The following is a 14,359-nucleotide window of genomic DNA, read 5'->3' as shown; positions in this document are numbered from 1 at the left end:
CAGGGAAGAGACGAGAGTATCTAGCTCATGATGCCGGGTGTGACAATGCGGTGAGATGAAGCTGAGTGACCTGCCTGCACCTGGATTGCGGCACCCACCACCACACCCAGCCAGGGTTTGCCAGAGGGATGCCTTGTGGTGATGGGACCACTCATAGTTGATGGGGGCATTTGCAGGCAAGGAAGTTTGAAAGGAACCCTAATGGACAAGGGCAGCAGTGTGGAGGTTCCCAAGAACCAGGCTGGCCTCAGAGCAGCTGGGATTGGAGTCTTCTGAGTGAAGATGCTTTGGGGACTGACGAGATGGCTCGGGGGGGGGGGGGGGGCAAAGGCACTTGCTGCCAAGCCTGACGCCTGTAAACTGTCTTCCGACCTCCACATGCACACTGTAACATGAGAGCATCGCATCCCCTCAGAAAAAATACAACTTTTTTTTTGGGGGGGGGCTTTTCAAGACAGGGTTTCTCTGTGTAGCCTAGGCTATCCTAGAATCGCTTTGTAGACCAGGCTGGTCTCGAACTCACAGTGATCCGCCTGCCTCTGCCTCCCCGAGTGCTGGGATTAAATGTGTGTGCCACTATGTCCTGGCAATGTAAACCTTTAAAAGGATGTTTTGGGTAGAAACAAGCATAAACTCCCTACCCAAGATGAGGAGACACCAGGGTGACTAATAATCTGGGGTGGGGCATTCCTCCAGCTTACTTACGGCAAGCCCTGTGGATCCTCCTGTCTCTGCCTCCTGGGTGCTGGGATGGCAGGCAGGCTGCCAGGTTTTTTTACCTGGGCTCTGGGGATATGAGCTCAGAGCCCCCACTTACAGGACAAGCACTTCGTGCACAAGGTCATCTCCCCGGGTGTAGTCGCCGTATATAGGAGTCTCATATGAAAAGGTTGGGGTAGGGGGCAACATGTTTGCAAATATAACCAAAGTAGAGGGGACAGAACCTCAGGGGGCTTGGGTGATAATGTCTGCCACAGGAGGCTATTCTGGGTTCCTGTTTTTTTGCAGGAGGAGAAAGAGGATCCACTCCCATCCCCCAACAGATAAGCAGGTGAACTGCCACCACACTTAGAAAATACAAACGCTGGAGCTGGGCGTGGTGGCGCACGTCTATAATACCAGCACTTGGGAGGCAGAGGCAGGTAGATCTTTGTGAGTTCAAGGCCAGCCTGATCTACAAAAAAAAAGTCCAAGACAGCCAGAGAAGCCCTGTCTGGGAAAAAAAGATCAAATCAAAACAAAAAACAACAAAAAAAGAAAATACAAAAGTTGGAGGCACGTGGAGAGATGGCTGGGCGATAAGAGCTTAAGAGTGTTTGCAACTTTTGCAAAAGACCGAGCTTTGTTCTAGCGCCCATGTCTGATGGCTCACAGTGGCCTGTAACTCAAACACCAGGAGACCCAGTGCTTCAGGGTCCTGTGGGCACCTGCAATCACACGCACCCCTCCGTATAATATATAAATATACATTATACCATATACATGATATAAGACACTGTTTAAAGGAAGGCACAAAGGTCAGGCCCGGCACGAGCACTCAGGCACACACAAATAAAAGACAAATAAAAGACTGAAGTAACTTCTTTTAATTGTCATTTTATGCTCTCTGCAGCTGCCTGCCACCCTCCCCTTCCCTTCGATGACCACTTTTGTAGGCTATAGGGGACCAGAGAACAAAGCCTGGGGGGGGGGGGGCGGGGAGGGGGGGGGCGGCACACAGCAGCCCCAGTCAGGTGGTGGGAGAACAAGCCACAATTACAAATTTATCACAACAATTAATGCTGAAGCCTGGGAGAGCTGCAGAGTGGGGAGGCCCGCTCCTCTTTGTCAGGGTCTATTTGGCGGTGACCTTGCTCTGAAGACGATGGTATTCCTTCAGCCTGTAAACCGGATGGAAAACAAAGAAAAATGTAATTTCACAATAACAACATGCGCTCTGTTCAATTAATTCCAGCAGCATGGGGAGCGGTGGGGGCAGCTGCTGGTTAAGGTGTGTGTGGAGTTGTCTTTTCTTTGGTCCCCTCTCCTGCCCTAGCCTCCCCTGGCTCCTCCAATCAGGATAATGTAATTAATTTATCAGAGGGGAAAACATTGTTTGTCATTGTTGAAGATAAAGCATTTAACAGGCAATAGGAGAAATGAAGAGGCCATTATGTTCCGGGGCCATTTCAAAAGGTTTGTGGGGTTCTAAGGCACAGACAAGCGGGAGGCAGCGGGTGGAGGGGCTGGGGAGGTCTGGCCACGGAGAGGTCTCTCTGCAGACCTGGGATGGCTCTAGGGAGCCCACAGCACATTGCCAGAGCCAGGAGAGGCCATCTCAGGCCGCCTGTGTGGCTCCAGGAAAGTCTCCTAACTATTCCGGGTACCACGACTCCTCTCTGTGTGGCTCCAGGAAAGTCTCTTAACTATTCCGGGCCTGCGTCTTGGGGAAATTTCAAATCTCTGTAAGAATTAAGGTGACCTAGGGGTTGGCAAGATGGCTCGGTGGGTAAAGGTGCTTGCTACCAAGCATGAAGGACCTAGTTCGATCCTCGGGGCCGACACGGTGAAAGGTAAGAACTGACCTTCAAAAGTGTCCTCTGACTCCCAGATACAAAAGCATATGTTAAAACATAAATGTAGCTACCAAGAAGAGACTTGATATCCTATGAGCATATACAGGGGGAGGAGGTCCCCTCATTCACAGTCATAGGGGAGGAGAGTAAAGGGAAAATGGGAGGAAGGGAGGAATGGGAGGATACAAGGGATGGGATAACAATTGAGATGTAATATGAATAAATTAATAAAATATATTTTAAAAACATAAATGTAATAATTTTTTGTTTGTTTGTTTTTTGAGACAGGGTTTCTCTGTGTAGCCTTGGCTGATCTGGACTCACTTTGTAGACCAGACACTGGCCTCAAACTCACAGCGATCTGCCAGCCTCTGCCTCCCAAGTGCTGGGATTAAAGGCGTGCGCCACCACGTCCGGCAATTTTTTAATTTATTTTAAAAAAAGAATTAAGCTAGAAAAGATTCTGGGGGCAGCTAAGCCATGGAGGCTGCTGTAACCAATGACCTTGCTTGTGTCTTTGAGCATACGTCCCTGGGCACCTTCAGCTGTGAGCTCGATTCCCACGCTTACTTCACACCCTCCCTTAAACCTCTTGGAACTTGGGAAGGGGTCTGAGTCCTCCAGGTCCAAGAAACTTCAGATATTGCATACGACCCCCAGGCCTCAGTGACTTGCCTGTCCCCACCTTCCTCCAGCTCTGGAACAGTGGCAGAAAGATGCTATTACTCCTCAAGTCATTTCTTAAACTGGTATTTACAGGCAAGGAGCCCAGTGTCCTCATGGCTGGAGGCATTACAGCAATTGTTAGAGCCTAGGGCAGGATCCAGGCAGGGGGGTGGAGGGCGGGGGCGTGGTCAAATGTCCAGGCCTCTCATAATCTGTTGGCTCTCAGGCCCTGCTGAGAGCGGAAGCCAGCTAGGTGCTGAGGAACTACAGGCAAACGGACAGGAACACGGTGTGTGAGGGGCAGCTTCACATCAGAGCCTGCTTCCCAGAGCTGGAGGCCTCTGAAGATCGGCATGACCCAGAGTCTCTCACCTGAGCGAGTTGATATTGATGAAGCCGGTAGCATCAATGGGCTCGTAATCTCCCTGCACGTTCATGCTGCAGGGAAAAAGCACAGTGTTTAGCAATGCCAGGCCACGCCCTAGGCAGCTGCCCCTCCCACCCCCACCGAGCCTCTACCCTGGGTCCCAGCTCAGCTAACCCTGGCTCTGAATTCTTCCCGCCATTTGTAAAAGGAGATCCTCCACAGAGCCAGGGCCTGAACCGGCCCATGACATCCAATATTTACATCTGGAGCAGCTGCCAGCTGCTGGGCTCCCTGGTGTGGAGGAAAACTGGAAGGTATTTACAGCATGGAGTCCCACAGAGTCACCTTTGCCCTGGTTTGTCGCAGGCACCCATGGTCTGACAGTTACCAGTCACCTGCTGCTGGCCTCAGTATAGCTGCCCACCCCGGCAGCCATCCTCCTCAGCAGCCAACCGGCTCTGGTGACTGTGCCTGCCAACTCAGAGAGCCTAGGGATGCATGCATGTTCCCAGGACTGAACATGGAGTGTAAACAGGAGTGGCTCTCACCATTGTCAAAGGTATGACGTCAGAGCTGGAACGTGGCAAGCACTTTGTGACTGACATCCCACTGCCATTCATTCATTCATTCATTCATTCATCCATCCATTTGGGCATTCACTATGGACTCTTGGGCCAGCTGGGCCAGGGCAGAGAAAGCAAACATATGACAAGTACAGCGCAGGCGCAAACAGCACTGTCACTCGCCCAGCACTTCAGTATGTTTGGCATTTGGGGCCCTGTGGTCTCAGCACCCCCTAACTTCCATTTTGCTCTTAATCAACAATGCCTCGTCTTTAACCTGACACAGTGGCAACCTCACCACAAAGCAGTCGCAAAGTTCTCGGGGGCAAGGGGGTTAGCCTGTCCCCTCAGGAGCCCTCTCCAAAGAGGTAAGACCGAAAAGCAGGCAAGAAGGGCCTACCATCATGTGACCATGCCTCTGGTTCTCGGGGAACACCCTACCCACACTTTTTTGGTGACCCTGAGGAATGAACCCAGGGCTTTGCACATTCGAGGCAAGTCTTCTACCACTGAGCCACGCCTGCAGCTCAAATGTAGACCTTTTCCTAGAACAAATGGGAACCAGGGATGATGGGTGGCACTCACAGAAAGACCCTAGCCCCAGGGTTGAGAGGGGGAAAGCTAGCCTAGGCTGCAGAGTGAAGCTCTGTCTCTCCACCCTCAGCGCCCTACATGTCCCACGGGGGCCTTGAGTTTTGACCTAGATGATTTTTCAGATCCTGAAGTCACTCCATGCTATGCCTTCCATGACCTCTCTCCTGGTTTTTTTTTTTTTTCCACTTCTTCTCCAGAGTTCCCTTTGGGGTTTGGGTCCTGACGACACCAGGAGCTGACCAGTGATCAGCATGCTCCTGGGGAAAAGATGCCAGGTTTGCACCGGGCTCCCCTCTGTGTGCCTATGTAGTTAAGAAAGGCTGGTCTAGGCTAGGGTACCAACTTGTGCAACCATATTCAACAAGCCTTGCTTGCTTGGGTGCATTTGTGGATCCTGGGAACACACAAGGCTCAATGTCACTTGCTCCCTACCTCCTGTCAAGCAGGCCCTGGAAACCCAGCCTCACCTCTGTCCTCAGCCCTCCTCGCCTTTACAGGCATCCCTGTGCTCAGTCTTGACAGCTGGCTGGTGGTCAAGCCTTTCCCTCACTGAGCCTTCCCTCACCGCCTTTCCTTCCACCTCCACGTCTCCCCAAGTCAAAACAAACTGCACTAATAATTCTAGCACTTTTGGAGGTGGAAGCTGAAGTACAGGAGTTCAAGGTCATCCTCATACTGCGCCTGAGGAGAGTCTGGGCTACGAGAGACCTAGTCTCAAAAACAAACAAGCAAAATAGCAACACCCTCCCCCATCCACATTTCCCACACAAGCTGGACAGACAGCTCCAGGAGTCCTTCAGAGGGCGCCATCAAGGACAGACCTGCCCCATGAGGCTGCCCAGAGTCCCAAGAGGATCTTGTTTGGGAACAGAAAAACCTCTGTTTCAAACAGTGCTTGGGGGGTGGGGGGTGGGGTGGGGGGGCTTATGTAGAAACAGAGTTTACAATGATTTTTTTTTTTTTACCTCCTCTGACGGTCTACAGAAAAACCTCTGTGCTTTTATTTTTGCTCATTCGAGTGGCTCTGACCTGCTCTATAATTACATTACTTTCTACCTACTGCGCCCGGCATTTCCAGCTCTGCTACCTCTCGCAGCTTCCTCGCTGGTCCCTGTGACGCTGTCACTCAAGGGCTTTCAAGTCAGCGATGTAGAAATCAAAAAGAAAAGGGAAATGGTCGGAGACACAGTGAGAATAAGTGCCTCTGCTTTTTTCTCCTTTTTCCCCCCCTTTCCCTTTTTACTTTATTCATTTAATCTCCCCGAGTGAGACTGTAAGGTTTAATGAAGGGTTGGGCAGATTATTAGAGGCTGTTCATTTGGAGGGGGAGGGGAGAAAGAGCCAGAGAGAGAAAGAGAGAAGATAATTTGACATTTACCCCGACTGATCTAAACTGATTCGGTTATATTTATGGCTTATAAAGTGTTTAGAAAGATTGAAGTGGGGGGGAAGAAACTCAACATGGCAGAGAGAAGGGAAGGAGAAAAAAATAATATTGAATGCCAAACAAAACTCGTACTTTAATTCCAACTGGCCCCCGGGGAGGGCAGGGCAGGCCTCAGCCTGAGCCAGCTGGGGCTAGGGTCCTCTTCAGGTAGTTCTGCCTGTCCCTGTGGGTTTGTCCCCACCCACAGCCTGGCCAAGTGATGCCCAGAGGAGACAGCTGGTCTTCTCAGGGCAGGTTGTCCTCAGTCACAAGTAAACCCTGTGTCTCCTGTATCTCTCAAGTCAAAACAAATTCAGGGCATGGATGGAGGACGGTTTTGGTGGCTCCAGCTTAGCCAGCTTCCTGCCTGTCATGTCTGTCACCCTCTGCTCGGTCCTCCCAGAAGGAAGCTCCTGGAAGCTCCATCTGGGTTCCCTGCTTATCTCCCTCTGCCTTAGGTGGCCTCTTCTGTCCACGACCTCAGAGAACAGACTTGAGACCCTCCAATGTCAACCTCATCTGCACTCATCATCCAAAAGCAGACAAAATGGTTCTGGGCTGTGCCAGAGATACTTACACCAGCCCCCGATTCAATCAGCACCATTGAGGGAAAACATGGCCGCCTCTCCACTCATGTCCCCTCACCCCCAGACTGTTCCTGCACCCTGACATCCCCCTCCACATCCAGTGCAAGTCCTAAAGATGGGTCGACTCAGTCTGCTTCTCTGAAATCACCAATCCAGTCCAGCTTGCCAGCATTGCTCATGGTCGCCCTTGTGACCACCCCTGCCAGTGCCCACCCTCACCAGTGTGCACTCCATGAAAACCATCCTTCAGAGCAGCCAGCCACAAGGACCTGAAGATCTGATCTTCCCCTTCTTACATTCTGGCTCGGTCTCCCCTCCTGGTGTCATTGTATGCCTGGATTCTTCCAAACCTTCCCAGGGCTCAGAACCAGAGGCGTTGCCCCTAAAAATCCACCAAACTCTCCAGGTGACTCCAGTCAATAAAGCTACTCCACAGCCTAACTTTTATACCCAGCCAGACTATCTTGCTCCTCCTTTTCCAATTCTTAAGTTTTCCTTATTCTGTATTTCAGCTTGCCTCCTTCCTTCCTTCCTTCCCCTAGCTCCTTGTGTTTTTTTTTTAATTTTTTAAAAAAAGATTTATTTATTATGTATACAGTATGATCAGATCACATTATAGATGGTTGTGAGCCACCATGTGGTTCCTGGGAATTGAACTCTGGACCTCTGGAAGAGCAGACAGTGCTCTTAACCTCTGCGCCATCTCTCCTAGCCCCCCCCCCTTTGTTGTCACTAAGCATCAGAAAATGCCATTGAACTTCTGATCCTCCTGCTTCTACCCTTGCGTGCTCCAGTGATGTGCACTACCACACCTGGCTTATGCAGCGCTGGGGCTGGAACCCGGGACTTCATGTACACTAGGTGGGCACTTTTATCAACTGAGCCACATCCATAGCTCACAGTTATTATTTCACTAGTCTATAGGTTCCACGGCATTACAGCTATAATATAATCATCTCTCTGGTCCCCCATGAGTTCAGCAAAGATGTGCCTGGGAAAGCTGCCCAGACAAGAACAGACAGGTGGAGGCGCCGGGAACCTACCTCACCAGCTCTTCGTTGTACAGTGAGAGCGGAGACTCCCGGCCAAGGATGTACACCTGGCCCTTGAAGACAGACACCTGAACCTTTCCTTCCACTCGCTCCTGGGACTTGTCGATGCAGTGGCGGACAAATTCACACTCAGGGCTGTGCCAGAAACCTGAGGAAAAAATGGAGGAGTCATGGTATAGCTCTTGCTGGACTTCAGGCCAGGGCCCCGGATGGGAACCCTAGGCCGTACCCTGTGATAGGCTGGGGTTAACAAGTTGAAGAACCCACTCTTGTGTCCCAATCTCATAATCTTGCAAGAGATATGTGAGTCAAGAAGTGACCTCCTTGTCCCCCAAAGGCATAAAGGTGAGAAGGAGGTGACGTACCCCTGCTTCAGACACAAGAGTCACAGAAAGACCCTGGCCCTGACCCATGAGGGCTCCATTTGGCTGAGGAAGATAGGAGACCTCGGATAGGACTTAGACACACAGGCCATGGGGCTAAGCAATGGAGGGTACCGAGGAAGGCCAGCCTGGTGTGTGGTCAGACAGGCCATGGGGCTCTGTGGGCTTCCGTGTCTCCCTTCCTGCAAAGTGGGAATAACACAGAGGCACTGAGAAGAAGCCCTCACACCCAATGAGCCCTGGGTATGTGGGGAGGCTTTGAATGGCACCCCAGCAGGCCCTGAACTGATCTCTCTGCACTGTGACCCATGGAGGGGGAAGAGGCCAGGGTCACTGTCTTCTGTGATGACAGGTACCTTCCTCTTTATGACCAGGGGACCCTCTATTTGCACATGGGAAGCACACTTGAGCCCCCTTGGACAGCCATTCCTTTAGGAGAGAGCAGAGCCATCCCCACTGCTCCCTCCCACCAAAGGGATAGCAGGTGGCCAGAGCTTGGGTTGGGGGAGGGGCAGGCCCAGCACAGGGTTTTTTGAAAGAGCCAGGAAGGTGAGCCCACCTGGGCAGCTGTGGGGCCAGATGGCCTGTGATCTCCTGCTCTGATAAGGTGTCAGCAGGGCCCGGCTACTGTTGGAGGCCTGGAGGGGGCACCACAGGGAAGAGGTAGGCTCAATCTGGTGCACGCATGTGCACGTGTGTGTGTGTGTGTGTGTGTGTGTGTGTGTGTGTGTGTGTGTAGTGCTCTGGCTTGTAGAAATTGGGGAGAGATAAGGTGTTAGATCTTTTGTTGTTGTTTTTTCGAGACAGGGTCTCTCCGTGTTAGCTTTGGCTATCCTGGACTCACTTTGTAGACCAGGCTGGCCTCGAACTCATAGCGATCCGCCTGCCTCTGCCTCTGCCTCGCAAGTGCTGTGATTAAAGGCCTGCACCACCACCCGGCTATGGTGTTAGATCTTTAGCCTCCACTGTCCAGCCATGTCAGTTTACATTCCACTTCTACTCTGACTCAGGACACACCTCACGGGGATTCCTAGTTTCCCCAGATGTACAGCAAGATATGATTGCTTAACTGCTCTGTAGAGATTTGTGAATTCGGTGGGCACTTAGCTCTGTTGTTCACACACTGACCTCTGACAGCCCCTTACTGTATACAGGGAGACCAGCCCAGAGAAGGAAAAAAAACCTGTCCCGAGTCACACAGCAGGGCCATGACAGAATTCAGATCTGAACCGGGGATCTTTAAGACCCGCCATCAGGTTCTTGGGGAGGTGGACATCAATTACCCTTTCCCCCACCTCTGTGTCCTGCCTGGCCCTCTGGTTTCTCAGCTGGGATAATTAGGCCATTGTGCTCCGGGGCTGGAAGGCAGGTGGAGATGGAGATGGAGATAGAAAGGGCAGAGATCAGCCAGGAGCCAAGGGCCCCGGCTTTATCTTGGGATCTGTGTCTCTAGCCCACAGGGGTCTTTGGCTCAAGTTTCTTTTCCCAGTGGATCCTGCCTGAAACGGGCTTGTGAGGCCTGGGCCTACGGCTCATGGGAGACCCTGCATGCCCAGGCCTGTGGTGCACAGCGGGTGGGGCTTGGGGCTGAGCTGCAGAGGGCTCCCCTTGCCCAGGCCCAACTTAGGTCCCATTTTCAAGCTGAAGACAGGCACTCACCATGCGGGGGACAGGGTGTTTCCTAGGTGAGCTACAGCCACCAAATAAAATGCTCCATCAGGCCCCTTCAGGGTCCTGAAGCTGGAGTCTTGGCAGGCTGACCCGGAAAAAGAGAGTCTCCCTGAACCCCATGCAGCCAGTAGGGAAATCTGGATATGGGGAGAGTAGAGGGAGATGGCCAGGCAGACCTGGGGGGGGGGGGGGACGGGCGGCGGGAGCGAGACCTCAGTATGCCTTAGGCATGGCACCTTTGGAATTTACAGGAGGGGAAACTGAGGCCAAGCCTTCCAGCCCGCACACTAGTTAGCACTTGCTGGCATCGCTCCAGATGCATGGCGCATCCATGCACCCCCATTCCACCCCCCACCCCACCCCACCCTCCCCACCCCACCCCCCCCCCCCCCCGCACTCCCAGCCCTCAGGCCTGGCCATTCTTATTCTTCAGAGGAGACAGCTGAGGAGCAGGCAGGGTAAGCGACAGCATCCGGCTAAGCCAGGCCTACAGTAGGTCTCCTTTCTGTTAAGGGACCAATTAAGCAGCACTCTGGACTGCCAGAGGGCTGGCTTTGACCTTTGTGGACTCCTGGATATCTCAGGACTCAGGCAGAGTTAATATTAGCAGTAACGACCTGCTCTAAGCCTCGCTCCCTGCCTTGCTCCTCTCTTCACTCCAAGGTTTTGTTTCCTTTGAAAGCTCCTAATCGCTCGGCCTCATTTTGGGATTTACAGGGCTCAACGCTGGCTGACGGAGCAGGGGCTAAGCCCAGGCACTGTGCCTATAGCCAGGGCTTCCTGTGCCTGCCATGGCACCCCCAAATTATTCCTTGCTAGCAGCTTCCCAGGCCCGGGGGGGGGGGGGGAGTGACTTTTGAAGCCAGCCTTTCTGAGGTTCAACCATCCGTCATTTGTCAGCTATAAAACCAAGTATCTTCATCTGCCTGAGCCTCAGTTTCCCCACCTCTGTGCTACTAAGGTTAGCTAATACCCATCAGGTGCCTAGTCCGGTGCCAGCGAGACAGCAGGACAGGGGGAAATGCTGACATTGTAGGACCCCCCAGAAGGCCTGTCTGTCCTCTGCCTGGCCCAGCCCTCAGGGATGCCTCCTGGGCACTCGGGCCAGGTGCTCTCTACTCCTGTACCCCACACAACTGCCACATCTTAATGTCAATTCCACTTTGTAACCAGAATCCACCTTTTAGCACTGAAGTCCCGCCGAGCCAGTAGGGAGCAGTGATATTTAAACACCTGTCTGTACCTGGAGAGGGGGAGATTGAGCTTCAGAGCTGCGAACAATGGCAGTCAGGAGCGATGCCAGCCAACCCTGGCATGAATTCCAGCAGGCCTGGGAGGAGGATGGGGGTTGGGGACAGGCGTGGCCAGAGCGCCCGGCCAGGTGACACCCAGACTTCCGGCTCTCAGAGCTGCCAAGGTTGGCTGTAGGCAGCGGTGTGTTTTCCAAGAGGCTGCCAGATAGAGTCCTCCAAACTAGGGAGGTGCAGATATTATAGATAAGATCAGAAAATGTCTCCTAAAACCGAGTGTGAAAAAGTGCACGCACGCATGCATGTGTGTGAGTGTGTGTGTGTGTTTGGGTTATAGGTATACAATAGAATACTCAGCCCTGTTTTGGTCTTTTAAAGACAGGGTCTCATTGTGTAGTCCAGGCTTGCCTTGAAGAGTGCTGGGATCAACAGGCATATGTCACCATGCCTGTACCAATGTCACTGTTTAGGTGTGCCTTCCGGTCTCTAATGAATAGACTCAGGCCTGCCACTGCAGCTCAAACAGCGGTTACACACCACAGGGACATGAAGGTTGTGTCTCTTAGAACTATTAATTTCCATGTCATAGAAGTTTTTTTTTTCCTTTCCAACCATTAAAAAAAAAAAAGCTTAAAATGCTTCTTAGTTCACAAGTTGCAGAAAACTAGACATCAGGCTGGGTCTGACCAGCAACCTTGGCGCAGGACCCTTGCTTGTCACTGTGAAGACTATACATGAAGTCAGTTGGTCTGGGTCCCTCAGCAGGCACTGCTTGTCTGGAAGATGTGACGTGACTGCCCATGCTGGGCGGACCCTCTCTGCTTGCCTCACAGTATTGGAGGTTAGTAAGGATTGCCTGATATGGACGGACTAACGGGGTCCAATCCGGCAAGGCCCTCACCCCACCCCCCACCCCCACCTCCCTGCCGCCTCCCAGCCTGTTTCCTCATCTGTGACATCAGCTGTAGGCCACCTGGGAGATTTGTGAGAACCATACAGGTTGTCCGGAGCCCTGTATCTTGCAGAGTACCCGGTACCTGCTGGATTCAGGCTGGCCAACCCTGGGAATGATGCACAGTCCCTCTTTGACACTGTAACGGACACATCTGGACACCTCCGGAGGGTGACCCACTCTCCCTCACCCCTGGTCCAACCTGGACCCCCTTTCACCTGAAGCTCTGGGTTCTGCGGAAGCTGACGGTGGGCGGAGCTAGATGGGAGGACCATCTGAGACCTAGGGGCGGGTGGGAAGCACCAGGGACAGTTGTGACTTGTACATACCCGTGTATACAAGCTCTGCGAATTTGAGGCCCAGGCCCTGCTTGATTTTGCGTACTTCCCGATCCATGGTGAAGGCCTCTATGTCTAAATGAGCGTGGTAAAGGATGGTCCCTGCTGGGGTCTCGTAGATACCTAGCCATTTTTCCAGGCAGGGGGAAAAAGAGAAAAAAAAGAGAGAGAGAAACACATGAAACCCAAACTGTCAGCAAATGACAAAAAAAAAAAAAAAAAAAGAAAGAAAGAAAGAAAAAAATAATAATGACTCGTCTGACAGGAGACAAGCCGGTCGGACCCATTCACTCCCAGCTTGCTGCAAAATGCGTCTGTCATTATGTTCATGCTGGGGCCACGACAGTCCACTCTGCAGCTTGTGGAGAAAATGTCTAGATGCCCCCCTTTGAAGAGGCCCTCAGCCTCGGGAAAATGACAGGGTTTCCGAGCAGCGTACCCCCTCCCCAATGCATGCCCACCGGCCTGCAGTTGAAAACCTGTAATTAAACCAACTACGGTGGAGCCCAGGGCCCCAAATATCCCTTCTTCCCTTCTACCAGGGAGTCGGGGGTGGGGTGGGGGTGGAGGGAGGGATGGCTGTGCGTGAAAACACATACACACACACACACACACACACACACACACACACACAAAGTACACACATGCTATGGGCAGTGCTATCTTTCTAGAGATGGCTGGGGTTGCTTAGGACTTGAGCCCTGGCTCCACTGTACAGATGGGGAAACTGAGGCCCTGAAAAAGGAAGGAATGGCATCCAGGCCCCTGGATCCCTGATAGGCATGGCCTGCTGTTTTGTGGGCCAGCTGGCCACAGAGGACAAAGCCCAGGCCAGGGGAGAGAGGAGCTTGCTCAAATCCCCTCCTGTCATTTCGCCTAGTTGACCTGTTTGCAGTATAACCTGCTAAGGCCAGAAGGTCTCCAAAGTGACAGGGTAGCCCTAGCTGAGCTGTGAACCAGAGGAAGATCCCCTCGGCAGTGGCAGTGGCAGGCTGTGTCTGGGGCACAGAGGCAGCAGGAGGAAGTACTGAGCCTGTTCTGGTGCCAGGCCCTGCTCTGGTACAGAGGACGGACAGGGGCAGTGCCGTGCCCATGAATTTGATCCCAAAGCTCCTGTCCTTCCCTCCACAATGATGCCAAAGAGACAGCTTCTCAGTTGTCCTGGCAACTCCCCACCACCTTTCCACACTAACACGTAAAAAACTCAGAGACAGCCAGGGATGACGGTACATACTTTTAATCCCAGCACTCAGGAGGCAGAGGCAGGTGGATCTCTGTGAGCTCGAGGTCAGCCTGGTCTACAGAGTGATCTCCAGGACAGCCAGGGCTACACAGAGAAACACACAAACCTCAGAAGACTGCTCATGTGTACACCGGCACTGTTCACAAAAGCCCAAAGCTGAAGCGACATAGGCTGTCTCCTGATTCTTTCCTTCTACCTTCAGTTCCTGGCACCTGAACTTAGGTTGTCAGGCTAAAAAAGGCACGTGCTTATATGCATTGAGCCACCTAGCTGGCTAGGTTTCCATCTTTAAGGTCTGGGAAACTCAAAAGGGAAAGTCCCCTTAGGACCAATTCTAGCTGTATTCTCCTAGGTGTGGCCCACCTAACACTCAATGGGTGTGGATAGAAACTGTGGCTGGAGTCCTGGGGTCTCTTTGCCAACCCTTGGCATAATTCAGGAGGCCTTAGGACTTTGAACTGGGCCAACAGCCAACTTTACAGACAGGAAGTAGTGACTTGTCCAAGGCTACCATGCCTCAAAGGGAAATAGGATCAGTATCAGGGTCCTAGTCTTGGCTCCAGGTTGCCTCTCAGGGCCTTTCTCCAGTGAGTCAGCACTCACCAGAACATAAGAAAGCACCCAGGCATGGGCCCTCAGGCAACATATGCCATGTAAAAGTGATCCCAGGGCTGGGAGGCAAAGTGCGTTGCCAGGCAAGCATGGAGATCTG

General features: G+C 52.4%; 1 protein-coding gene across 1 annotated transcript in view; it reads right to left on the bottom strand.

Annotated features, from left to right (window-relative positions):
- Positions 1 to 1,573: 1,573 nt before the first annotated feature.
- Positions 1,574 to 14,359, bottom strand: part of ASS1 (argininosuccinate synthase 1) — a 51,709-nt gene continuing 38,923 nt past the window's right edge. Inside the window, exons 13-16 of the mRNA XM_084799976.1 lie at positions 12,396 to 12,527; positions 7,802 to 7,958; positions 3,594 to 3,659; positions 1,574 to 1,880 (exon numbers count right to left, since the gene is read on the bottom strand). Of these exons, the coding sequence (XP_084656102.1) occupies positions 1,835 to 1,880; positions 3,594 to 3,659; positions 7,802 to 7,958; positions 12,396 to 12,527 (401 nt within the window). The 3' untranslated portion in view covers positions 1,574 to 1,834. The remainder of the gene's footprint in view (positions 1,881 to 3,593; positions 3,660 to 7,801; positions 7,959 to 12,395; positions 12,528 to 14,359) is intronic.

Source organism: Acomys minous (assembly GCF_964271855.1).
Source record: "Acomys minous genome assembly, chromosome: 10".
Taxonomy (NCBI): Eukaryota; Metazoa; Chordata; class Mammalia; order Rodentia; family Muridae; genus Acomys; species Acomys minous.
Note: the sequence above shows the minus strand (reverse complement) of the source record. Positions and strands in the feature narration are given on the sequence as shown.